We start from the raw sequence: 27,585 nt of genomic DNA on the forward strand, positions 1-27,585 counted from the left end.
CCCCAACACCCACGGACCACGCGAGAAACCTCAGCATCATCCTGGACTCCTCGCTCTCAATGAGCCTCAAAACTAACGCAGTTTCATCCTCATGCTACCACACACTCTGCCTGCTTCGTAGGATCTTCAAGTGGATCCTGCCTAGTCCAGGAAAGCGGTCACTCATGCGCTCGTCAGCACTACGGCAACGCACTCTACACCAGCACCACTCAGAAACTCCAAAAGAAACTGCAGAACATCCAGAACGCCTTCACCAGACTCATCCTGAACATTTCACGCTGCAGCCAAATCAACCGCCATCTGAGAGACCTTCACTGGCTACCTATCAACAAAAGACTTACCTTAAAACTCCTCACACATGCCTACAAAGCTCTCTACAGCGCTGGACCTGTACTTCTACACTACCACCAGACATTTCCGTTATGCCCAATTGGCCCTGGACTCCATCCCACGGATCCGCAAGACCACGGATGGAGGAAGATCCTTCTCCTACCTCACTGCGAAGACCTGGAACTCCCTGCCTCTGCACCTCAGGCAATCATCATCGCTGCCGTAATTCAGGAAGGACCTCAAGACCTGGCTCTTTGACTGAACTGCAGATCCTTTACCCTTCAGCGCCTTGAGACCCTCACGGGTGAGTAGTCGCGCTATATAAGAAACCTGATTGATTGATTGATTTATTTATAAAGTTTTATATAACGCAAACTTGATTGAACGTCATAGCCCTGATGAGATCCTTGGGCTCAGATGTACGAATCCCTTGTGTTGCCATTGCATCACGCAAGGTGGCGCAAGGCAACACAAGGGCTTCAGTGAGATATACTGAGCAACGCTAAGCCACCTTGGTGGCTCTTCATGGCTTAGTAAATCTGGAGTAATGCAAGGCAGCGCAAGTCACTGCCTTGCAATACTCTGCCCTAGGAAACAATTCCTTGGGTGGAGCGTTGGTGTTCCTACGCATCCACCCATGGACTTTGGTGCATTCCCAGTTTTACTAAGACTTGTAAACCTGGTAATGCTTCAAAATGCTATACCACTCCAGGTGAGGCGCAGCAAGTAGAAATGTGTTTATTTCTTATTGTTTTTCCGCTTTCAATGTGTGCTACATTCTGCAGCACAAGTCGAAAGAGGGAATAGATTCAGGGGATTGTTTTTGTGCAGGAAGTTGTGTTAGTAGATATGGCGCTTTCCTGCCCTCTACCTGTCACACAATGCAGTGCATTGAGTTGTTTTTCTGCGTTGCGTTGTGTGACTTTTTTTTATAAATCTGCCCTGTGTTAAAATTCACATTGCAGATGATCACACTGTCACTAAATTCCTTTGGAATAGCATATCAACAAAGTATACCCTACTTGTATGCAGGTTACTTCTCTTTAACCTCTTCCGTGCTCATGACGTCTCCCGGCCGGCATGAGTCACGATGGGCGTGTGCGGACGACGGCCGGGAGACGTCATGACCACGCCCGCGATTGGAATGTCAGCACTGCGGTAGCGCTGCGGCGGAATTTGCGCCGCAGCGAAGAGGTTAATACTGTGCAGTGTATACCATTTATGGAAGTGGTGAATGATAAAACGAATTGTGCTAATGATAGTGAATTTCCAAAACGAGGCCCACACTGTGATACAGAGATGTAAGGCAAGGGACATCTGAAATATATTGCTGACAATGCTAGAATCATGGACATTAAGCTCTCAAACTACTCTGGACATTCATGCCTAAGTTCATCTATTTGCTTGGAAATGGCTGGGAATGTACTTCCTCTTTTCTGGGATCCCTAAAAAAGCCCTGTGGTGTAAATGAAAATGGAAAATCTTAGTATTGTTCCAATCTTGAATGGGAAAAAAGTGCATTTGTATAGCTTGTCAACTTTCCATCTGATTGCTTTGCCAAGGATTCTATGCTCTTTTAAAGCCACAATTAACACCATCCAATATTGATAAGCTACTGGGCACATCCTCTATTTATCTTCGGAGAAAACAACGTTCAGGCTACACATTATACATTTGACACCCTCACACCCACCACAAGACTGTCAATATCACTTCCAACTTCCGGCATTGGAGAGATAGCAGGAATCATTGAGAGCAGGTCAAAAATATTCTTCCTGAAAATTTAACATGCGGGAAGTCAAAAGGATATAGAATCTTGTGTCACCCAGACACGCGTGTAAACGCACACACAGCTACACAAGTGGACACAAAGACCTGTTTGTATCCAAATATGTTGTATATTGACTTCAATGTAGTGTACAGTTTCTAAATTGTGTGGTATCCATCAATACATTTTTATATTAAAGTCTGTTGTTTTTTAATTGATCGTTTCAAGGAGAAACATTTATGAAATTTGAAGCAACTTCGAAGCTGCCCTCCCAGGAACCATTTTCCACATATGACGTAAGAGACCCATATTTTGCCTAATGCTTTCAAGAGGTATTGTCACTGGACACTTTCACAAAAAAACAAACTCAGACACATGTACACATAGACATGCAGGCACATATACACTCAATTTTACAAAGACACACACAATCACCCACACATATAGTTCTATGAGAAATGTCTCCATAGGACACTGCAGTGACTGAGGATGCGATCAATTATCATTCAAAACCAATACAACGATGCGAAGTATTTTACCAGCATAACAGAGAAGGATGTGTCGGTCAATAACAAGACATAATATGTATAGTGGAATTCACACTGGTACCCTAGCAGAAACATCAATTTCCTCTATCAAGAAGCTAAACGCCATTGGTTCACTGTGCCTGCTGCAAATTAAGATGTTAAGCCAATGTTCTCTAAGTCCCATCTGCCTGCTCCATGTGCGGCTCACAAGCCCATCTCCCGCCCATGACTAGCGCGCTGCGGATAGCTCACTCTTTGTTGTTGCCCCTGGCGATCACAGCCGCCAATTTTGTTTTGAAACCCTGAAGCAAAGGAAAGCTTTCTACTCCTGGCCTGCTATTAGAGTGGCATCACAGGTGAAGGCTGGCTAAAGAAAGGGATCAAGCAGATTTGAATGCCTGGAGGAAAAAGATGCTGTGTGAACAGAGAGAGAGCATTACTCACCTAGTTTCCCAAACAACTCCACTCCCAGGGCAGCATAGATAAAAAACAGCAGCATAAAAAGTAGGCCAAGGTTTCCTACCTACACAAGGAGAAAACAAGAAAAAGAATTAGGTGTAGCTGGGTTCTATGATGAATGGAACAGGGTGCATGAACCTCATGGATATGTTCCATTGGCATGCAGCATCACTACATGCTACAGAGATGTACTCTAGAGTTTCATCAAAACTGTAACGATTGTCTGTAAAAATAATGATTCCATTAACCTCAAAATATTATATACAAAATACTTCTACTGTTCTCAGCATTATATGCAGAAAACTTTACTTGGTCAAAGGACTGTAGAAAATATCAGTAGAGCACGCACATTTGATAGGATCAACATTACATTAACATTTTCATAAGGTTTCCTGGCCAACTACATGACAGCATGATAACAAGAAAACAAATCGATCCCATTCTGAGACAAAACAGAAACACAGACTAGCGCCTTTGTGGTAAACAACATGATACTTATACAAATCAACAAAAGTCCAATTTCACAAGGTGAGAGGCCTCAATCTCCTAGTGAGGGGCTTTAATGTTAATTAGAACACTGGAATGTTGGAATATTTGGTGCTTCATTGAAGACACTGGAGTGCTTCGGGCTTCTAATGGCTAGTAGAAGTCCGGAGAGTAACATTCCAATGTTTTTTTTTCATTTCACAGCTGTTGCTGTGAACAAAGGCCTCTCTGAGCCTGAGGGGATTTAAACCCCCTCAGGTTCTGAGAGGCCTCTGTTTTAACAAATTAGAAACTTCTGCCCTCTAGGGGCGGAGTGTTCTAATAACCTAACAGCCCTCCGTGGCCGGCTATACCAGACATTAAAGATCCACTCCCTTGCTAAGGCTGGAGCGGGCCTTCAACAGGAGGTAGAGCCCACTACATCAGGTGTAAAGCTATAGTAAATTCAGTATATGACTTTACCAAGTGTAGAACACTGGATTGTTAAGCAAGGGAACAGAGGCCACAGTTTTGATTGCAGCTGTGGCTGTGTGCCCACAAAGCCCAAACAATCCAATTCCACAAGGTGTGCTGGTCTTTTTGAGGAATCCCTGACTTGCCCTTAGTACATTGGCTAAAGCAGCAGGATGTTCATCAGAGAAACGCATGTTTGGTGGGATACATGTGAACCAACACGAGAACAACACATAGTTGAGAAATAAAGACAATTCTAAACTAAATTAGATAAAATAGAATTGACACAAAAAAAGATGACTGGGTTTAGAATTCAGGATTAGTAACAAAAAACAGAAATTGTCCCATTGAAAAAATAGGAAATGAAAAATCAATGTGAGAATATGAGGTATAATAACCCAGGACATAAGCTCACTTCACAGCCAACTCCTGATGGACTATAGCCAGGCAGAAGTGAGTGGTTAGATTTGGTCAAAGCTTTTAACTTCCGACTTAGAAACTTCTTCGGCGATCAACATTTTTAGTGCATCAAGACTGACAGCTGTACCAAGAAGGGCTGCATAACTTCAGACACATCTGTTGAGTGGTCTCGCTGTTTCTTTGAACTTCGCACCAGAGAGTGCCAAGCAGGTAGAAATTGTAAGATGAAGCCACTGAGGTTATGTCTTTATTGGGTAGCCTTCTTCTGCAAGTTCTCTGAAGATTTGAGGCCTCATTTACAAGAAAATGATGCAGCGCGAAGCAGCAAGCCATTTTGCTGCGCCGAGCTGTGTCATTTTTAACAACAATAGGACTCATTAGCATTCTTCCCCAGCGCTGGCACACTATTGCCTGCCATGTGCCAGCGCAGACACTCTTGTGTCATTTTGCAAGGGTGACTGCGCTGCAGGGATGATTCTTTTTGTGCAGGAAGGGACACCTTGCATTGATACCATTTTCCTCTTTATCTATGCGCGCTGCAGAATGCAGCAAGTATAGACAGAGGAAGAGACAAGAAGAGATAAAAGAATGACTCCTTGTTGCGCCACTCTTACACCTCCTCTGGGGAGGTGTAGGATTCTGACGTATTCCCAGCTTTACAAAACGTTGTAAATCTAAGAATGTGTCACGTTCCATGGATGCTGCGTGGGGACACTCAAAGCAACACCCAAGGAATGGCGCTTTCTCACAGAGTAATGTGTGAAAGGGGCCAGTATTTACAAGGCCATGAAAAGTCACGCAGGGTGACTTTACGTAGCCTTGTAAATATGGACAAGTCCATTGCGCCACCAGTGCGTCAAAGAAAGTGACGCACTGGCAGTGAAATGGGCTTGTAAATGAGGCCCTAAATATTTTCTAAATCCCATGTATTGAAACAGTTTTCTGACTTCCATTTGTTAACTTCAAAAGTCTTCAGATGGTCTGGACTGAGTCCCCAGACACCACTTTACAGCTTCAAGTTACAGGAGGGCCGCTCATAACCCCAGTTCAAGTTAACAGATATGTATCCATTTCTAATTGGTTTCTGGCACTGCTCTTCAACAGCTTCCACTTTCTTTTTCTGCAGGTTCTTTCTGCTCTCCTGAGGCATATGGAATATGTTTCAGGGATGCAGCCAAGAGAAATGCTTGGTTGTAACTGGGTGTTACACCTGTCAGCTGTAGGGTGGTCTTCTAAACTTTTTGCCTTCCTCCTCCATTTTGTGCTGATCTTGTTTTTGCTGGCCTACAGACTCTGTGCACTTTACCACTACTAACCTGTGCTAAAGTGCTTGTGATCTTTTCTCTAAACATGATAATATTGGCTTATCCCCAATTGGCATATTTAAATCACTTATAAGTCCCTACTAAAATGGTACTACATGTACCCAGGTCATGTAAAGTAAATGCTACTACCTGCCCTGCAGCACTGGTTGTGCCACCCACTTTAAACATGTCTCAAGCCAGACATTGCAGTGTGTGCAGTTTTAAACTGCCATTTCCATCTGGCAAAATAAATATTTTTCTAATAGAGGAAGACCTATCCTGCACTCAATAGTGTACTAGTTATGTCCTAGTAATCCAAATAATGTAACCTTTTGCCAGGCCCAAATCTTCCTTTTTAATTCATGTAAGTCACCCCTGGAGTAGGCCATGGACAATACAGAGGGAAGGATGCAATGTATTTGAAAAGTAGGAGATGTAATTTTAACTTATACATGTCCTGGTAGTGAAAAGCTCTTAACTTCATTGTTCACTACTACAAGGCTGAGCTTTCATATAGGTTAACATTGGAGTTGCCTATGACATTTTATAAGAGTCATTTGCAAATGGAAAGAGATAACCAGATCATGTTTGGTGCCTCTAGAATCACAATTTAAAATCCTAACTTATGGTGAAGTCGGATTTTAAAATGCTTTTCTGAAAATGCCACTTTTAGAAGTTGACATTTTTCTGCCTTAGCCCTTTAGTGTCTGTAGCCTGTACTCGGGTCACATGACTGGGTGCAGCTGACAGTTAAGCTCTGTGTATTCCCACTAAACAGCCACACACAATAGGGAGCTAGGTGTGCCTGGATGGGACAACACTGGCAGGATGGGAGGGAGGATCTGGGCACAGCGCCACTTAACCTCTTCGATGCTCATGACGGAACGGTTCCGTCATGAGCATCGGTTGAGCTGTGCGGATGACGGAACCATTCCGTCATGGCCCCGCCCGCGCTCGAACCCTTCAGCACGGCGCGGGAATCCGCGCCGCGCTGAAGGGGTTAAACCTGAATAGGCTGTGTCCTGCCTCCACACAAACGGCTTCATACCCACTGTAGTTAATCTGGAGCCAAGGCAGGGAAGTCAGGATCTCTGGAGACTTCAAAGGGAAACCTCTAGAAACCTATCCCCTACTTCAAAGGCAAACTAGGTATAAAAAGTGAACCTCAGGCACCAACTCCTCAGTACACTTCTGGACCTTGTGGAGAAGTGTGGCTCACTGGTTAGAGTAGGCAGACCTGGAAGCAGAGGTCAGCCCGGGACCAGGGTTCAATTCCCGGCTCGGCTGGGTCTTGAGTCCATAAATTGTCCATGGACTCGATAATTCTCGCTCCAGTGCATACTTGATTCATGGGTTCACACTCTGCGACTCTGGGCAATAGCTTGCTTAATCTCCACAATGTCCCCTCGCGGCGGGATGCCTGGCTTTCACCTTGTGGAAGCCCTGCTGGGTTATCTCACAGGGGAATACCAGGATGGGTTCCCTAAGCAAGCGCTTAGAGACCGGTTGGTGATTTGCGCTATATAAATATCTGCACATTTACATTTACATTTACCTGTGGATACTCTTCCAGGAAGAAGGACTGTTGTGTTTCTGAAGGACTGCCACTCTGCTGAATTGCACTCTACTGGAATACTGCCTTGTTGTGTTGCTACTTTGCTGTTCTGACCTGCTGCCCTCCTGCCTGGGTGGGGACTGGACCTACATCTCTTAAACCCAGAACCCCGAAGTGACTTGGCTGGCTTCCTAACCTAACCCTCATGGACAGAAGGCTTCAACAACCTTGCCCCTGAACCTGGACTCAGACATCAGTGGGTCTACCCTGCCAAGGGGTGCCATCCCAGACATGGACCCTTGGAAGTGGGCTTAGGGTGCTTTGCTAGCCTCTGTGGATCCAGCGGAACCGACACATCCCCTCTGCTGCGTGGTGCAACCAAGAGGAGAACCGATATATCTCTTTTTCTGCGTGGATTAGAACTGTCGCAAAGACTTGCATTACCACCACAGCCTGCATCACCTTCAGAACCGCCACTGCGCAAAGCATCCACGGCACAGGCCCTCGCATCGCTTGTCGATGGAAGCCTCAATAAAGCGAGACTAGAAGTGGTATGTAGTTCCTGTGGCGTGATGCAGGTAATGGTAAAAACACAAGAGGTAACAGGGTATGGATGTTAAGGGTGGGCAGGAGAAAAGATTCCTCCTTTTGGGAAAGAGACCCTCACACATCCAACAAGCGGGTGTCTTGCTTCATCGTCCGGTCTTGCTCCTTATCGGGTCGGCGGTGCAATACCCGATCAGGCGCCCGTGGTGGGGCCTTCTTGGCGGAGATCTCTATTTCCAATGCCGTTGTATGGAATGCATGGGAGGGCCCTAGTGGAAATGTAGCTAGTGTAGGTGACGGTGATATGTGGGGATGTGAAAAATAAAACAGGGATTAGTGATCCACTCAGAACAATTTTAACGAGTTGTGGTCACTAACCTGATTAAAACCAGAACAAAACGCACATTCTCACTCTAAGGATTGTGAGGGTATGTGCTAATGAAAGAAGGTCAACATGTTTCTTGCCTGTTATCTATTGATGGCAATTCCTCAGGATCAGACTTCAAACTACCTACACTTTTTTGGTGGTGGTCAAAACCTCAATGAAGTATATATACTGACCACGCGTACAGCACCCTAAAAAATGTGTGGTACCAGTTGATCTATACCAAGACCTGCAAAATAAAACAATATGACAATATTATAACATCATATCAAGGACAACGCGATGTTGAGGATGCACCATTAAAGAATCATGGTGTATTACACGCGTGCTGAACACAGGTGAGCTGTGACATGCATCAACTGTGATCTGGGTCAGTTAAAAACATTAAAAGGCAGCAGATAAAACAACAAGAGAGCATATGTCAAAATCAACACTAATGGTGGCAAAGCTGTGGAACTCACCCAGGTTGGGTCAACGGTTAGCGGCATCGAGTACCGGTAGAGGTAAGCACTAAAGTATCGTGTCCTGGTGAACAAGAGTAAGACAAAGTTGGGAAACCAGGTTCCACAGTTAGTGCTCAATTGGTAACGCCAAACCCTGGGGCCAGCGTGTCATGGGCCTCGATGGTGTCACACAAGGGTATAATGTGCGCGTCATGGGGAAGGATTCTCAAACAGTCTAGTCAGGGGACTGACGTGTTGATTGTGAGAAGCGGCCTCCACTCGTACCTACCGGAAACACACGTAACACTAACCGAAGTCAGTATCTGTAATGTTGCTGGCTGGCAACTAGTGTGGCAGTCCCACATCCCCACAGACCGTCCTGCACAAACTAAAAACACATGTAGCCATCACGTGGAGCAGTGCTCTGCAATATCGAGGGTAAATACCAAAATGGTGCATGCCAGGACCACAGAACAATGATTGCGGTGCCCGTTGCCTTGGTTCCGGTTCATGCGATGCGGAAAACACCACGGACTCGGGAGCAAAGAGCCGCGGTGAATAACAGTCATGAGCTTTTGTCATGAGCGCAAAACACATCCCAAATATGGACAGCCGTCGTAGGGCAAAGTGCTTCCTAAAATACTAACAGTTACGAAGTGTGGAACCTCCCGTATTCCTACCCATTCCCTCTACCGGACCAGGCTGCTTCTGCAAGCAATTGCGCCTGTGTGGTTATACCCGGCCGGTCGAGTGAGGGGGGCGGGACTTCCGGGACTCCCGGAAAGCAGTGTCAGACGGGGCTGCACCGCTAACTTCGCTGTGAGAGCGCCATGTTGGGCTGGCCCCGAGTGGCAAAGGAGCAATCACAACGGTAAACACAACTCGCGGAACCGGGTAACATCATCTACTCAGGTTTCTAAGTGCCAATTTTTATCAAAGAATATATTCAGTAATATAGAATTGTCCTAAAGTAGTGACAGCTCTGTGAGAGCCCTGAGACTATCGTGTAGTACAAAAAACTATCAGAGGGGTGCTGATGTCCTAAATAGCTGGCAACTCCGTATATTTCCTTCACCACCCCTAGGTATTAATTGGGTGTGCTAATGAGTGACAGTGGTGCATTATATACTGGGTTGTGATGTCAAAAGGTTGTATAGGTTGAGAGCCCGTTAGTTGGGTGTTACCATCAAATGCGAACATGGATGTCAAGTAACGATCATGTGAGGAGACTCCAAGGTATATCCTCGTTTAGGGTCAAAGCTAGAAAATTCACAAAGCAAGTGAATACTTCTACTAGTGAAAAGGAATCCCATCAGCCACCTGGGTAGCAACCCACATCATCTGGGATCCAGTATCCCTTACTGTGCCCCCCAGAAGAAACAGGGCAACAGCATTGATGGGCAACAAGAACCTTACTAACGGTTTAAGATGTAGTATCTACCGTAGTTCTTAAAAATGTGGTAGTGGTGGTGAGGGAAGCAGTGCAATGAAAAAGTGAAAATTAAAATCATCTACTAAAACAGATATAGTACTTTATTGATACTGTTCGAGTGATGAAATAAAACCAGTGCAGGAGCTGTTTTGAAAAAATAACTGCTCAAGTCCAGCTAGTAAAGGAGGTCTACATGTTTCAGCCTCTCGATTATGTGGTAATCAGGCTTTCGTCAGGACCTAAGAACTTATGCTACTGCTATATGTTTATGTGTAATCCCCAAAAGTGAAAAAACAACAGTGAATGGAAATTATACAACCTACTTGAGTTGCGGATTATATCACTCAACACTCTGTTTGACTTTTTCAGGAGTGTTCGTCCATTTCCTAAAAGTAGAGAAAGACATTAAGTGCCAATTGTAATACATCAACCTGCTTCATCATTTATAGCTATGTTTAAAGGGTTCTTTAGCAACTCTTAGTACAACTATGTAATTTACAGTGTACAATTAAGGCAACCCACAAAGAAACAAAAAAACAAACGCTTACCCGTCAGTATACGGGGGCGCTCCTCACCTCACCTGGCATCCGCTCAGAGAAATGAGGCCCGCTCTAAGTAAAAATAAACGGGTATATAGCTTATTGGAAGAACCACACATATGTTTTAAAATCAATCAGACAAAACAAGCACATTTTATGCCAAACGTCCAAACAAAAAGGGGGGTTTTAAAAAAAATAAAAAAAGTTTTAATGATGCAGCCCTAAATCACTGCCTCATTCAGTTGTAAATGCAACACATTTCTAAGAGCACGTAACAAGATAGATATCAGGCCACACGCTTCACTTCAAAAGGCTCATGATAAGGTATATTACTCGTAATATCAAACCATGATTATATGTCCGATAATATCGTCTGATGAAGGCATCGGCCGTATAGTTCTATCAACACAAGTGATGATGTAGATGACCTTATCTGAATTACAATTAGTATGTTTTTTCAGAATCCATGGTGAACATAAAAGCACCATTAGGTGCAAAAAGCAGTCGACTAGACTTACTAATCATTTTGTTGAATCAACAAGGAGTCGTTTGGTCTAAGTAAGCGGGTGTATTTATACAACGTTCCATGAGCTCCGGTGTTAAACTCGCTTGCTCATGTTCCATTAGTGAAAGGGACCATAATTACTTTGACACCGCGGCATTGGCACGTAGCTCTGATGTAAGAGCTTCGTGCGAGTAAGTGTGGACTTTCCCTTAGGAAAGAAACTAAAATTCCCATGATGCCTCGGCACCGGCGCGCAGCTCTGACGCGGGAGTTTCGCGCTAGCAAGCCTGTGTATTTAAACCATTACTACACGCGCGTCGGCGCCTTCCCTTCCTGCTCTGATAAGGACCGAGGTACCGACGGACAGGTTAGTCCACTGTGGAGATTTATAGGCATCGAGTATTATCTTGTGTTACCCTTTGACGTGTTGTTAACTCTCCATTATTTACAATGTCAGACGACATACGGGTCTGTTAATGACTGGAGTGACTTCCCAGCAATAAGCAGAGACAGATATCTAGACAATTTCTATTGTCACTGCTTTTTGTATGCCTGTCTCTATAAAGAAATCACTTAGCAGCTTCTGCGGCCTACATTGTCAATGACAATGTTGTAGTAAATAGCACTTGCTTTATTGAGCTTGCTTTAGTGAACTTATGTTGATAGAACTATACGGCCGATGCCTTCATCACACGATATTATCGGACATATAATCATGGTTTGATATCACGAGTAATATACCTTATCGTGAGCCTTTTGAAGTGAAGCGTGTGGCCTGATATCTATCTTGTTACGTGCTCTTAGAAATGCGTTGCATTTACAACTGAACGAGGCAGTGATTTAGGGCTGCATCATTAAAACCTTTTTTTTTTTTAAACCCCCCTTTTTGTTTGGACGTTTGGCATAAAATGTGCTTGTTTTGTCTGATTGATTTTAAGACATATGTGTGGTTCTTTCAATAAGCTATATACCCGTTTATTTTTACTTATAGCGGGGCCTCATTTCTCTGAGCGGATGCCAGGTGAGGTGAGGAGCGCCCCCGTATACTGACGGGTAAGCGTTTGTTTTTTTGTTTCTTTGTGGGTTGCCTTAATTGTACACTGTAAATTACATAGTTGTACTAAGAGTTGCTAAAGAACCCTTTAAACATAGCTATAAATGATGAAGCAGGTTGATGTATTACAATGGGCACTTAATGTCTTTCTCTACTTTTAGGAAATGGACGAACACTCCTGAAAAAGTCAAACAGAGTGTTGAGTGATATAATCCGCAACCCAAGTAGGTTGTATAATTTCCATTCACTGTTGTTTTTTCACTTTTGGGGAATACACATAAACATATAGCAGTAGCATAAGTTCTTAGGTCCTGACGAAAGCCTGATTAACACATAATCGAGAGGCTGAAACATGTAGACCTCCTTTACTAGCTGGACTTGAGCAGTTATTTTTTCAAAACAGCTCCTGCACTGGTTTTATTTCGTCACTCAGAACCAATAAAGTACTATATCTGTTTTAGTAGCTGATTTTAATTTTCACTTTTTCATTGCACTGCTTCCCTCACCACCACTACCATATTTTTGAGAACTACGGTAGATACTACATCTTAAACCGTTAGTAAGGTTCTTGTTGCCCATCAATGCTGTCGCCCTGTTTCTTCTGGGGGGCACAGTAAGGGCTACTGGATCCCAGATGATGTGGGTTGCTACCCAGGTGGCTGATGGGATTCCTTTTCACTAGTAGAAGTATTCACTTGCTTTATGAATTTTCTAGCTTTGGCCCTAGGTTTCCTGTTTGTAGTTATAATATATTGAATTAGGGGATTAGAAACCATTTGGTCTATAAATATTCTCCCCTGGACCCTCCTGAGATATCTGGTAGATTTTAGATATATCTAATATCCTCGTTTAGCCCATTCTTGTCAGTGGCTAACCGCAGTACCCACTGTTGTTCAAGGCAAAATAGTGATTTTTTTTACATGCCCGGGTGTGATTCCAGAACACCCCATTGAAATGAATCCGGGGCATGTCGTTCTTATTGATAATGTGTTGTCATTTTGGTGTTCGTTTTGTTACATCTGAAGTTGCTCTTATGCTCCAAAATGCGTGTTTTTACCTGCCTTGTGGTCATTCCTATATAAAGGAGTCCACATGGGCAACTCATTATGTAGACGCAGTTGGATGAGTTGCAATTGGTATGTGTCAACATTTTCCAGAGTATCCCATTAGGGAACGTCAACTTCTTGTTGACCTTGGTTTGGGGGCACACTGAGCATGAGCCACAGGGGTAATGGCCCCTCACGGGTGGAAGGTCCCATAACGTTCTCTGTGAGCTGTGGTGTTGTTTCTTGGGTCTCGTGTGTATAAGCAAATCTTTGAGGTTGCTCGTTCGTTTGAACGCAAACCTCGGTGTTGGTAAATTCAAATCCCGTGTTAAGAATATCCCAGTTTTTTCGAATGATATTTCTGATTCGATTAGAGTCAGGGGTGACTGTGGTAACACACGTGATCGAGTGGTCTGGCTCTTTGGTCACGTTCTCCAGCAAGCTGTCACTTATAAAAGGTGGCCCGGTACCATGTTGGAAGAAGGGTAGGGGGTCTTGATGGTACATTGGGTATTGCCAGAACTGGGGTCCCTGGTACGGGGGCATGTTGTAAGGTGGGTACAATGGAGGTTGGTAAGGTCTTGTTTTTTTGTTGTTCCAACTGCCTGTGCTAGAGTCACTGTTGGATGAGGAGCCTCGTCTGGAGATGCCCGAGCTTTCATCCGATGAGTAACCTGTTGCTGATGTTGTGTAATCAGCTCTTAGGTAAGGGTAAACTTTTTCTGTATATCTTTATGGAGTTTAGAGATTTTTTGTTTCATTAGGTACTCCCTATTGACTGCAATTTCAGCGTTGATCTCTGCTAATTTAGTTTTGTATGCTGTTGTTTGTATAATAACCTTGATTGCACCTTCTGCTGTCTGAATCCTGATCAGCAGAGCATCCGCTGTTCTTTTAGCAGTACAAATTATAAGGATGAGCCAGTCCCTAGTGCATTTCCATGCTACTAGGAACCACTCCTTTTTCAATACCGCATCCTCCAGGAATAACCGCGGGAAATTATTAACAATCAAGCCATTAGGGGCTATGTTTGCTCTTAAGTATTCTGTCATCATAGCACCATGTAGCGTCACCTTGAGCCATTCATGTTTCAAATTGGATAGTGAGGTCCAATCTTCCGTGTGGCTGCCTGAGGCAGAACTGCCATCAGGTGCCAGCAGTGACGGTGCTCTGAGTATTTCCTTTTTTAAAAAAAAAATTTTTAAACTCTTTTTATTGATTTTGCACTAACAGTTACAGTGTCGTCATATTGCAGAATATACATCCTTTACTGGCAATGACATGTACATTTACACTTGTGGCAGTGCACCCCATCTCAACCCACTGTATCTCTTTACTGAAGGTAGCTGGCAAACCAACCTCCATCGCTGACCAGAACAGCCATAGCGGCAACAGCCCTCCCCTGCCCTTATCCCCGACATGGAAACAATCTCTCAACTTTCCTCATCTCCTCAGCTCCCAGGCAATTCTGTCACTTGGCAGCAGTGGGTAGTAAGGCACGTTCGTCCCGCAGCCACATTCCAGTTTCTCTTTGCTTATTAACTCCCCGTCTCAGGGCCCGTTTCTCCCTCCCCGTAACATCCCTCTCCCCTTCCGGGTCCGAACCCTCTGGCGGGTGCTCCAGCAAATAGCAGGTCAATGGGGCCCAGATATTCCGCGGCCTGGAAGCGCTGGGCAGCAGCTCCGAGTACAGAGCCAGCTGTTCTTGGCACATCACCAGATCCGCTATCCAGTCCTTAAACTTCGGGGCTCTCCCCCTACCCGACCTACAGGCCACCCTTCGCTTTGCCATTAGAAGCACCAGCGCAACATATTTCCGATGCGCCGCTTGTACGGGTTTGACATACCCCAGCAGCGCCATCACCGGCGCGGGTTCAATGAGCGTGTGTGTCATACTGGAAATTGCCTCAAACACCTGCCGCCAATAGACGTTCACTCCCGGGCAGACCCACGCCAGATGCAAAAAATCCGCCCCGGGCACTCCACAACGGTCGCATCTGTCTGAGTCCCTCAGTTTAAAGCGAAGCATCTTTGCTGGTGTATAGTATAATCGGTGCAAGTACTTGTAATGGATCATGCGGAGTCTACTGCTGGCCGCCACCCTCTCAGTTTCTAGACAGCAGTATTCCCACTGCTCATCGGAGAGTGGCATGCCAAGGTCCCCATCCCAGCGCGCCCGTGAGTTAGGGTCGACTAGGTCTCTCTGTGTGTGCACCGTTCTATATATGAGTGATACCAGTCGGGTAGCTGTCGTGCATTTAAGCATTACCTGCAGTGGGGCCAGTGCCCCCAGTTCCTACGGGAAATTCGGAGTGATTTTACGTAAACCCTGCCGTAGTCTGAGATATAAGAAGACGTCGAGCGATGTCTGCTGCTGACCCTGTAGCAATTGGTCCATCGTACGGAAGTTTCCCCCTAGATACAAGTCCCCCCACGTCGCAATCTTCGCCCGCTTCCTGAACCGGTGAAACACTGCCTCTTGTAACAAGGGCATATCTGGGTGGTACGTAAGGGGCAATGAGGCTGCATACTGCATGGGGTTACCCAGTATATGCCTAATCCGATTCCATGCGTGAATTGTACATGAGACTGTAGTCGGACTCCTGTCTCTAGGCGACACCCGCTCAAATAGTGCACCCTCTAGTGGCATCGGGTGAGCCAGCCAGTGCTCCGCCGGTACCTGCGGCATATATCTGGGCTGCGTTATCCAGTACCAAGCATAATGGGCCTGCGCACTAAGGTAATATATCTCAAAATCAGGCACTCCAAAGCCCCCCTGCGCATATGGTCTGGTGAGCACTTCCCACTGTAACCGCGGCTGTCGGCCCCCCCAGACCAATCTCATTAGTTCCGACCTGAGCGTCGCGAAGAAGCGTCTCCCCGGATGAAACGGGATATTAAAGAACAGATAGAGCAGCTGAGGGAGTATCACCATTTTAATCAAGGACACACGGCCTGCCATGGACAGGGGCAGTGCAATCCATCGAGTCACACTTTCCTCAATACGTATCATCATAGTGCCATAATTCTGGCGCATAAGCTCATCTCTGTCCCTAGTCACCCTTATCCCCAAATAGCGCACCTCCTCATCACACCATGCCAGTGGGAAGTCAGGGTCAAACCTAATGGTCGCCGATGTCAGCGGGAAGATGCATGAATTTCCCCAGTTGATGTGGATCCCGGACAGTTTCCCAAAGCGAATAAACTCCCTCAAAATCTGGTTCAAATTTTCTTGCGGGTCCCGAACGTACAGTGTGATATCATCCGCATACATGGATATTAGAATTTGCCGCATATTACATCTCAGTGCTTTGTCTTTATGATGCTGACGCAGTTTCGCCGCCAGTGGCTCCATCGCTATTGCAAAAAGCAATGGAGAGAGCGGGCAGCCCTGCCGTGTGCCTCTCGTGATGGACAGTGACCCAGACATGCGCCCATTTATCAGTAGCTTAGTCTCGGGCTCTGTGTACAATAATCTGATCCATGACAAAAACAAGGGGGGGAAGCCCATTCTCAGTAGTACACCAAAAACATAGTCCCACTCAACCGAATCAAACGCCTTAGTGGCATCCAGAAAAATCGCAGCTAGAGGCAGCTCCGGTGCGACATTATTAAGTATCGTAAAAAGTGTCCGCAAATTATGGGACATGGCCCTACCCGGGACAAATCCCGATTGATCAGGTAGGATCAGATTTTCCAGTAAAAGGCTCAGGCGGGTAGCAATCAATTTAGCCAGGATTTTAGCGTCACAATTCAGGAGGGACAGCGGTCTATAAGAGTCACACGCCCTCGGCGGCTTACCCGGTTTTAACAGTGAGATCAGAAGCGCTTCCCTCATGGAGGCTGGGAGGCAGCCAACCTCCAGCGATTCCTCATACACTTCACGGAGCACTGGGGCCATTATATCTATGTATGTTTTATAAAATTCAATAGGGATACCGTCCGTCCCAGCAGCTTTCCCCGACTGCATGCTCATGATCGCCTCACGTACCTCATCCAGCTCGAATGGAGCGCATAAAAACTCTCTCTGTCTATCGCTGAGCCACCCCAGCGTCACGTCCTCCAGAAATTCTTCCAGATTCAAGGTATCGCGTCTGGTGGTGGTGTATAACTGTTCATAGTGTCGCAGGAAAGCCTGAAGTATACCCTCAGAGTCACGATAAACCCCTCCCTCTAGATCCTCAATCTCTAAGATGTTATTTGCACAGGGAGGCTTGCGATCTAGAGTCGCTAGCATCTTCCCTGGTCTCTCCCCCTCACCATAGCTTCTGGCCTTCCAGTTCTTACTCCGGAAGCTCGCCTCTCTCCGCGCCGTGGCCTGGTATTCTGTTAGTTTATCGCGAAACCTGATCTGGGCTTCTGCAGACGGCTTTCGAGCCAGCTCCGCCTCAATCCCTTTCAGCTCCCTCTCTAGGGTTTGCAAGGAGCGGACCATGTCTCTGAGCACCCCAAACCCCTTGGATATACAAAATCCCGAATGGTCACCTTGAAGGCTTCCCATATGGTTTCCAAATGTTTCACCGAGCCCTTATTCCGGGCAAAGCAGTCATATACCTCCTCCCACAATTCCTCTTGGAACACCGTGTCCAGCAGCATGGCAGCGTTCATACGCCAGCGACCCCGCGGCATCACCAATTCCGATGATACCAGCGTCAGCCGCACCGGAGCTTTTTCCGAATACGTTCGGGCCAGGTGTTGCACTTGAACTATCGCAGGCCCCAGTCCCCGAGAGATCAGCCAATAGTCGAGTCTCGCCCAGGACGCCGCTCGTGCTGTGAAATGTGTCCCCTCACCAGCGTCAGGGTGGACATGCCTCCAGGCATCTACAAGTTGATATTCTTCTATAGTGTCCCTAAGTATTCCCGCAGTCTTTGTATAATGATGCGGGCGGGTGTGATCTATCATAGTTCGGGCTGTAAGTAGCATTAAAATCCCCACCCCAAATAATATGTTGTGAACTCACCTCTATAATCTTAGCCCACAGCGTGGAGAAGAAGAGCGGGTCATCAACATTTGGCCCATAACAGCAGGCCAGTGTGACAGATACCTCCACCAGCCGTCCCCACATGAGGCAATATCGGCCTTTCTCATCCTCCATCACCCCCCCCCCCCCGAGGTGGAATGGCACCTGCCTCTTTATAAGTATTGCCGTCCCTCGAGCATATGAGGAGTAAGAAGAGAACACCCTGTGGTCAGCCCATCTGCTCGCAAATCGATTACTTACCTGCGGTGAAAAGTGCGTTTCTTGTAACATTGCAATGTGCGTATGCTGTCTATCTAGGTAGGACAACACTTGTCGTCTTTTCCTCGCATCTCCCAGCCCCCTAACATTCCACGGGAGGATATTCAGTTTGTTTGCCTCCCAATCAGCCATATCCCTTCGCCTCCTTTTTAACCCGGTGCACCACCCAATCGATGCAAATCAGTCCCAGTAATGTCAAAAAGCCTAGTACAGTGGCCAACTCAGAAGTCACATTGCTTGAGTCCACCTTTTTGTCCTCCAGCGCGCTCCCAGGAGCCCCCATCCGGCGGAGTAACATAGAGCAACCATCTAACACTCCAGTAACCTCCTCCCCCTCCCACTGAAGCAACCCCAACTTGCCAGCGACATCTCCCCTCCCCAGCCCTCCCCACCCCAACAAATACTCGATCGGCACTCCCACACCCAGCCAGGATGTAGGGCGCCTCACCCCTGGGTAATACCCACTGGGGGCTTTTCCCAGGTGGTCAAACAGCATCCTCCTGCCCTGCTAGCCTCCCCCAGGTAGCTCCGTCAGAGGACCGGAGGGCCAGAGGTTGCCCGAGACAACTATATGTCGCTCAGCGCAGCAGACCAATTCCACCCTCCCTCTGCCAGCGGCCCAAGCCATGCTCTGAGTATTTCTGCTGCTGCTTTGTTGCCGAAGCTGAGTCCTTGATAGTCCTCCATATGGGAGGTGAGGAGTCCTAAAGGACCCTTGAAGGGATGATCAAGGCTATGCTAGTCCCTGGTCTCCTCAATAAAGCCACTGGACTCCAGATTGCAGCCTTGTAGCTCCTCAGAACTGACGCATCGCTCCGACTGCATTATGCATCCCCGACTCTGGACTTAGCATCAAATGCCCCCATTAACTGAATCCTCGATATTGACGCAATAGGACCTTGTATTACAGCCCTGCCCCATTGCAGAACTCAGGCATCTTTAACCCGGATCCTCGCAACACTCCTCAAACTAGGATTAAAACTAGGTTTCAAGGTATTTTGTTCGGCGGGCCTCAATAGGTCCCAGCTGCTGGCCCGTGCTACATCGCAGTCAGCCTAAACTTGTGATTTTGTCCCGGTCTGGTGCGCCCAGATATCCCCAGTTAGTGCTTTACCTGTTTCCGCACTATTTTTACAAAAATCTATTGTTGTTTGGTCTGGTTTTATTCATTAAAAACTACTCTATTTTTCTAACTCTGTGGTGGGATCTTTTTGTGGTGTGTTTTCTCTATGTTACTGTTTGAAGTTTTGCAAAAATACTTTAAGCTTTCCCTCTAAGTTTAGCCTGACTGCTCTGCGCCAAGCCACATGAGGTTTGAGCACAGGTTAATTTGGATTTTGCTTGTGACTTTACCAAAATGGAGGTTGCTGCTTGAGAATAATTTCATCCCCTCAAACAGTGACCCAATTTCCTACACTGGTCCTCTAGTTTCCTTCAAAGCAGGCCCCAGCTTTCTCTTCCCAGAACCTTCTGCACCCTCCAGATACAGGAGAGCAATTATACAGGGATAAGCAGGTTTCACTGGTAGGGTCAGACCCCCATGCCTTTTGGAGTCTGCAAGAGGCTATTACCCATAGAGCCCTTTACGACCCAGTGCTTCAAGACAAAGCTAGCAACAAAACATTCCAAGTTGTGGATTCTTAAGTTCATCAAGCAAAAGGTCTTCTCTCCATCATCTGTTTGGTTCACCTCTGTGCTAGCTGTAGGTGAAGCAATGTAACGAATCAAACCAGTCTGTACAGACGAAGACTCCTAATCTAATCATACTAAAGTCCTGAGGGCTCCCATTTACATCTTGTACAGCCGTACAATCCATTCTCTATTCTCCTGAAAAGCTTTCAGGCAAGAGCTATCCCTGCTTATCTCCTTCCTTTTTTAAACATCTCACATCCCAGTTACTCCAAACCCGGAGTCAAAGGGAACCTGAAAGCACATGTTCCTAAATGCATTATTCCAAAAGCTGCTTTTGGTCCAAAGCGTAGGAAGATGGGCCTTTGATTCTAAACAAATGTTTCCCACAGAGTCTATTTAAAAATCAGATGACTTGAAAGTCATCAGGACTCATTTTCATCCATTCCTGAAGCTATTGTAAGGGCTCCCTTTGGTGCACTGCATGATGCCTAATTCAGGTACCTGTGTTGTCACCTGAGCGCTGAGGGGATGTGTGGGTTTGAGAATCTGCTCCTGTCAAAGGTTAGCAGTGAAGAATTTACTTCTAGTTCAACATTCACGAAGGGTTTCTAGAGAACACACACATCCGAAATCATATTACATTTTAAGTGCCACAGGGAAAGCTTTTTCTTCACTCTGACACCCTGTATGTGCAGTATAAAGTTGATTTAACAAAGTGGCAGGTTTGGCAACTAGCAAGTGTAATAACAGATGTCATTGTCAAGAGGAGCATATGCCGGTGCGGCCCGTGCAGGTAAGAGTGGTGGGTGGGGTGGGAGGGATTAGACATACAACGACGAAGGAAACTTAACCCCTTCAGCGCGGCGTGGATTACCGCGCCGTGCTGAAGGTTCCGTGCGCGGGCGGGGCCATGACGGAGCGGTTCCGTCATGCGCACAGCGCGATCGACGCGCATGACGGAACCGCTCCGTTACACGCATCGAAGGGGTTAAATAAAAAATAAACAAACATGGTCGTCGTCTGTCTAATCCACCCACACATGGCCCCCCGCCCCACCGCTCTTACCTGCATGGGCCGCGCCTGAGCATATGTAGCTGAGACCAGTTCAGAAGGCATCAGCTACTCTAGAGTTCAAAACACCAGATGTCCAGAATTAAAAAATGGGGTGGCATGTCAACAAGATGGACTCTTTCCAGTAAATAATGTATTATGAAAGGAAAACATTAGGTCTGTGCAATGACACCCTACTTCCTGGCCTGGTTTCAAGTTGTCTAAAGGGTGTTCTAAAGCAAATAGTAGAAAAAGTCTGCTTAGCTGTTTGGAAACTCAGAAGTACATTGAGTATGAAATAAGGCATACATCACTTATCCACTTTATGACATCGCAATGTACATGCCAAGTGTGGCCAAGTGGGTCAATGGCAGTGAACAACTAAGTAAGTTGCCTGATGCACAGCCACAAGTCGTGGAAGATCTGTGTGTTCTGCTCACATAATATAAATCTAGACCTGGGCAACATTTTTACTACAGTGGAGAAATGTGCGTAAATCCGGAATTTCTCATAATGCTAAACTTTTTTAATTTAGCAGTAAGCATTTTCATGTATTTTTTGCACACATGAAATTTGCTGGTACAGAAACTTTCTGCCCGAAAGATATTTTCTGCGTGAACCAGAATCTTGCTGGTATCTTGTGAAAAATCTTGAACGACATGCAACCTTGCTAAATACTGGCAAACAAAAGTTTGTAATCTCATGAATTATTGTGAAATAATAGTGTGATTTTGCTCACCTGAAGAATAATAATAATAAAACATGCTACTCAATTAGTTGTGAATTGGTACTAAGGAGACAGGGAATTGAACTTACACTGACATGCACTGTGCTTCAGATCCTGTATTTATTCTTCACAAGATTTGATTCACAAGAGTTTTGGGGCACCGAAGTAGAAACAACAGGATTCGCGAAGGCAAACCACTATTCCTGATTTACAAAATCAGGAATGCTGGGATTGTTCCCTCACTAATGTTATTTGCTCATGAGAAAATTCTTCTCTAAAATGCAATTTCTGTGTGAGAAATTCTGTTTCAAGGAGCGGATTTGTGGGCTTTCTTGGTGGGTTCTTCTGTAAAAGGTTGACTAGGTGGCATATTCACAGAAAAATGTGGGCGCATGGAGCGGCACCAAATTTGGCAGCGCCGCGCACTGACATTTTCAAACCACAGGGATGCGCTGTATTCAGAAGAATATGATGCGCCCGTTTCGCCTAGCACTGGCGCAAAAAAAGCTGCCTAGTGCCAGTGCAGGCCCCCTGCTGCCATGTTGCAAGGGTGCCCATGCTGCAGGGACGATTGTTTATGTGCAGGAAGGGACACCTTCCTGCACATAAACAATCAATAATGGTGATTTGCACCTTCTATGTGTACTGCAGATTGCAGCACAAATGAAAAGAGCAAAAAACAAGGAGAAATTAATAATTTCTCCTCATTGCGCCATTCTAACGCCTGATATTCCATGGCATTCATTTTTTAAGCTGCCTCAGTCTTGTAAATCTGGCGCAGCGTCAAAAAGCAATTGATGTTGCGGTGGAATGCCCACAGCAACAACCCATTGCACACCCCTTGCTGAAGAGGACTTCAGCGTAAAGGGGCTTATTTACAAGGTGGCTTTAAGCCATACAAAGTGGCTTAGCACCACATTGTAAATATGGAAATAAAGTGACGCTCCGGAGTACGATGGCACTGAGAGCTTGTAAATATGCCCCTTGGTGCAATGCTCTGAATGAGTAAGGGCCATATGTATCAAGCATATTTCCCGTTTGGAAACGGGCCGATTCTCAGAATCGTCCCTATTTTGCGAATGAATTTAAGGAATCGCAATTTGCGATTCCTTAAATGCAATTCTGGAAGCACCCAAGTTGTGTGATTTTGCCTTAAGAAATCGCAAATTACCACCAACTTTAATTTGGTGGTAATTTGCGATTTCCTGGAAAAAAGCACTTTTTTTTACATTTTTCAAAGTGCCTTGTGGCGCACATACATGCCCTTAGGGCATGTATGTGTGCGACATGTGCACACATGCATATTTTAGGGGTGCTACAGGGTGTCCTTTTGACACCCTTGAAATTGCATTCGCAATTTGCGAGTACCTAATGGGTACTCGCAAATTGCATATGTCTTCCCATTCATTCCTATGGGCCTCTAGGCCCATGGAATGAATGGGAAGGTACTCCTTAATTGCGATTCACAATTTGCGAGTAGCAATTAAGGAATATGTAGGAATCGTAATTATTATTGCCAAACCTACATACATCCCAGTTTGTGAGTCCTTAATAGCGAATCGCTAAAATTCGCTATTAAGGACTCTCAAAACAGGTCTTTGATATATATACCCCTAAGTCTTATTTGAAAGAAAAACTATTAAAGTAAGGGCCCAATTCACAAAGTTACAAGTGCTGAGTCTCTGCACGGAATCTCCACACTCGGGACAAAATCCCCACACAGCACACTCTCTGCAGTGCGCCATGTGGATTGTGTCTCCAGTGCAGAGACTCCACCATGAGTGCGGAGAACTCGGTACTCGTAACTTTATTACACGTAAATACCTTCGTGAATTGGGCCCTTAGTCTCATAGTGTTTCTTTCAAAGAAGACATACTCCTTCAGAGCATCGTGAATCGCGAGCGAAAATGGTGCCACCGTAAGCGAAATACTCCAAATATTGCAGCTTTGCAGTGGAAACTCTGCTTCACATCAGCAAAACACAGGTGCCACCTATTCTATTCTATGCGGCAAATACCTTGGATCGACATTTCAATAGGAAGGTACAACAAGACAAACATATCACCGCATAAATATAGTCTATCTTACATTGTTTATGCCTGTGTGTGGTTTACTTATTGTTTGTATTTCTGTCGTGATATGGTAAAGAGGCTTACGGAAAGATTACCGCTAACAATTAACATTTTTGTAAGGTATTTAGAACAAGTGCGAAGACCTTCGACCACATAATATAGGGCCTCTTGCAAACCGATTTCCCAAATCCAAGAACTGCTTTATTACAGTCAGGAACAGCATGATTACTGTATGCAGTGAATTAAATGGGCCGGTACTGTCCGGTACTGAGTACTGGCACTTTTTTTCTTTTGAGAGGAAGACTACCTGCACTTCTCAAGTGTGACGTAATATTGATAGTTAGAGACTGTAGGCGTTCACGTTCAGAAAGCTTTTATTCGGTTTGCGTAACACAACCATATAAGCTAAACAATTATATAAACATTTATAAAATTCTCTTCTTATATAATTATTACAGACACAAAGTTGACAGTGTTCCTCCACCTATATAAATGTTCTAACACATGTTCATAATAAAGCATCAAAGTGCATTGTGCTATAAATTGCAAGAATCCAAATATGCAAATATCCATTTATCTGACTATTACAGTACATAAAGCTGTGCAAATGCGCTATAAAGTGACATATGCTAATGTGCAAATTTGAAATATCTGTCTAACTATTACAGTACATAAAGCTGTGCAAATTCGCAATAAAGTGACATATACTAATGTACAAATTTGCAATATCTGTCTAACTATTACAGTACATAAAGCTATGTAAATTCGCTATAAAGTGACATATGTTTATGTGCAAATTTGCAATAAAAACTGAATTTTCAAAGTACTATCGACTTTCTGGTAACTCTGCATTTCATTATAAAATTAGCCACATAAAAACAGATATCTGGGCTCTCCAACTTACATAGTAATTTCATAGCGTTTACAGTTAAACGGGTATTGTATTTTAGAAAAATCGGTTTTAAATAGCATTTCCTAAGAGATACATAAAATTTACAGAAAAGTAAAAAATGGCAGCAACTCTGATTAGAGATATTATCACATGGGCACTTCACTTTAGAACATTTTCCCATAACCGGGATGGCTACGAGATGGTGAACAATTCCCAGCCTAAGACGAGATAATACAAATCGATGCGAAGATCTTGTCACATCTACCAGATACTGCTGGAACCCACTTTTAAGTTCAAGTTGCCTATAAAACACAAATGTTCTTAGGGTCCCGATTAGTTTATTATCTTGTTCCCCCCTCTTATAGGACAAAAAGGAATCTTGTATCTCTTTTTTTGATAGTGTTATTGGATATTCGGACTCGTCAAGGATATTAAGATCAAATAAAAAATTATACCAGTGGTTAATATAACTTATCCACGGTATACGAGTACAAAAGTCCAACTTTAAACAGTCCTTGATTATGGACTGTGTAAACTCATTTTCGCTCTTGGACCAAATAGAACGCCATAAAAGTAAAGGCCGCAAAGCAGCCAAATCAGAAATGTAGTTAAGACCAGTTTCCAAATGAATTAACTCAGTAGAAGCTGAGACAGGGGCGCTTAACAGCCGTTTAAGGAAACTATTTTCATCTAGTTGGAGTTGGTCAGCAGGATAATGGCCCCATATTCCGGCCCCATACAGGGCTGAGGAAACACATCTTGCATTATATATGTTCACCATGTCCTTTACCCTCCGGTCCCCTAGTTTAGCTGCAAACCTAAATATGCCATTCGTGTTCCTAATCATTTTGTATCTAATATTTTCATGTTCATTGGTCCATTTACCACTTCCAGCAAAAGTAATACCTAAATAACAAAAAGAGGTAACAGCATGAATTTTAAAACCGTCTTAAAAAAAAGGACCTTGATGAGTTCGACTTTTTGCCACATGTCATAGTATAAGTTTTTAATTTATTAATTATGAGTTTCCTGCCTTTGATAAAATCTGCAAAATTATTAATAAGCCATTGAAGGCCTATTGGGGTACGGGATAATAAAACAGCGTCGTCAGCATATAATAATACTGGTACTGCCTTTTTATCTATCATTGGTGAGTCTGCTGGAATCTGACTTAAAACCGTGGCTATTTGGTTAATAAATAAATAAAATAAAAGAGGGGCCAGAACACACCCCTGTCTAATACCTCTTCTTACATCAAAAAAGGGGGTTCGTTCACCAGTTGGCCCATATCGTACACTACAGTATAGTCTCTCATATACTCGTGCCAAAAAGAATACTATCTCTTTCGGGGCCCCAGATTCAAGCAGTACGGTCCACAAAAGAGAGTGGTCCACTAAATCCAAAGCGCTGCTTAAATCAGCAAAACATAAAAACAAATTACCCCCTTTCACTAATGTATATTTATTAATTAATAAATTAAGGTTCGCACATTGTTCAAGGGTACCTAGGCCTTTCCTAAATCCATATTGAACAGGAGTTAAAATCTTGTGGTCCAAGGCCCAGGTTTCCAATCTTTTTAGAAGGACCCTGCTCATAACCTTTATTGAAGAATCCAATAAGCATATTGGACGATAATTGCAGGCTTCAGAGCGGGAACCCTTTTTGAAAAGTGGAATAATTAATGATTGACCCCGGGATTTTGGAAGATTCCCTACAGCCGCAATGTTAAAAACCCTCGTAAGAATTGGGGCCCATAAATCCATTTCATTCTTATATAGATCAATCGGAACGCCGTCCGGACCTGGTGCTTTTCCCCCCTTGCTATTAATTAACCCTTCCTGTACTTCTTCCACATCAATTAGCATAGGCAGTGTAGGCCATGTAAAATCATTATTTGATAATATGGTTAGGGGCACCTTGTCTGGATTAAAAATGTTGGTATAATGTTCAATCCATTCTGTACAATTCTCTTGGGACGTTAATTCTGGAGTACATTTATCTCTTAAAAAGGGACTATTTACAGTTTACCAAAAGAGTTTACTGTTATTGGTGTTAGCTGCCAGATTTAGTTTGTCCCATGCATCCGCTTGAAGCTCTTTTTTGTGAGCCAGTATAACTTGCTTATATGCAACTCGCAACTTATGTATGTACAGTTGGTTTCGGGGAGTAGTCCCCAATGCCAATTTCAATTTCTGTAATGCATGGGTACATTTTGAGTCAAACCACCTCGGACCTGTATTATTCGAATTTTTGGTGCTTTTAGTTAGTAAAGTCTTTATTGATCTGTTAATATCAGAAAAAGCCTCTATCAAAATGTCAGGGAGGATCTCTTCACTGAGGCAATAATCAATTTCATTCCTACAGTTTATAACCACCTCCTTTTGAACTTTGGATGGGTCTGCTCCGATCCATTTAATTCTCGTGCCATTAGACCTAACAGGAAGAATATTTAAAATACAATCCTCGGTATTCACCAATTTGTTACCCCAGTCTAAAATTACTATAGAAATACTATTGTGATCACTCACCACCTGTTCAGATATCCATAAGTCAGTATAAAAACTACTTTTTGAAATTAAAATATGGTCTATGTTACTAAAGTGAGGTTGCCAACAAGGGATTTTGTTTGTGGTAACTTAGTTCAATTTCTTTATAGTTAAGTTTTGGAGTGTATTTTAAACAAATTATACACGGACTATAAATGTTATCAAAAAACTA

At 44.5% G+C, this 27,585-nt stretch overlaps 1 protein-coding gene across 1 annotated transcript in view; it reads right to left on the bottom strand.

The window, feature by feature from the left end:
• CACNA1H (calcium voltage-gated channel subunit alpha1 H) overlaps positions 1-27,585 on the bottom strand; it is a 1,553,446-nt gene that overhangs the window by 82,821 nt on the left and 1,443,040 nt on the right. The window contains exon 30 of the mRNA XM_085629001.1: positions 3,070-3,148. Within this exon, the coding sequence (XP_085485127.1) occupies positions 3,070-3,148 (79 nt within the window). The remainder of the gene's footprint in view (positions 1-3,069; positions 3,149-27,585) is intronic.

Source organism: Triturus cristatus, chromosome 10 (assembly GCF_964204655.1).
Source record: "Triturus cristatus chromosome 10, aTriCri1.1, whole genome shotgun sequence".
In the NCBI taxonomy this organism is placed as follows: domain Eukaryota; kingdom Metazoa; phylum Chordata; class Amphibia; order Caudata; family Salamandridae; genus Triturus; species Triturus cristatus.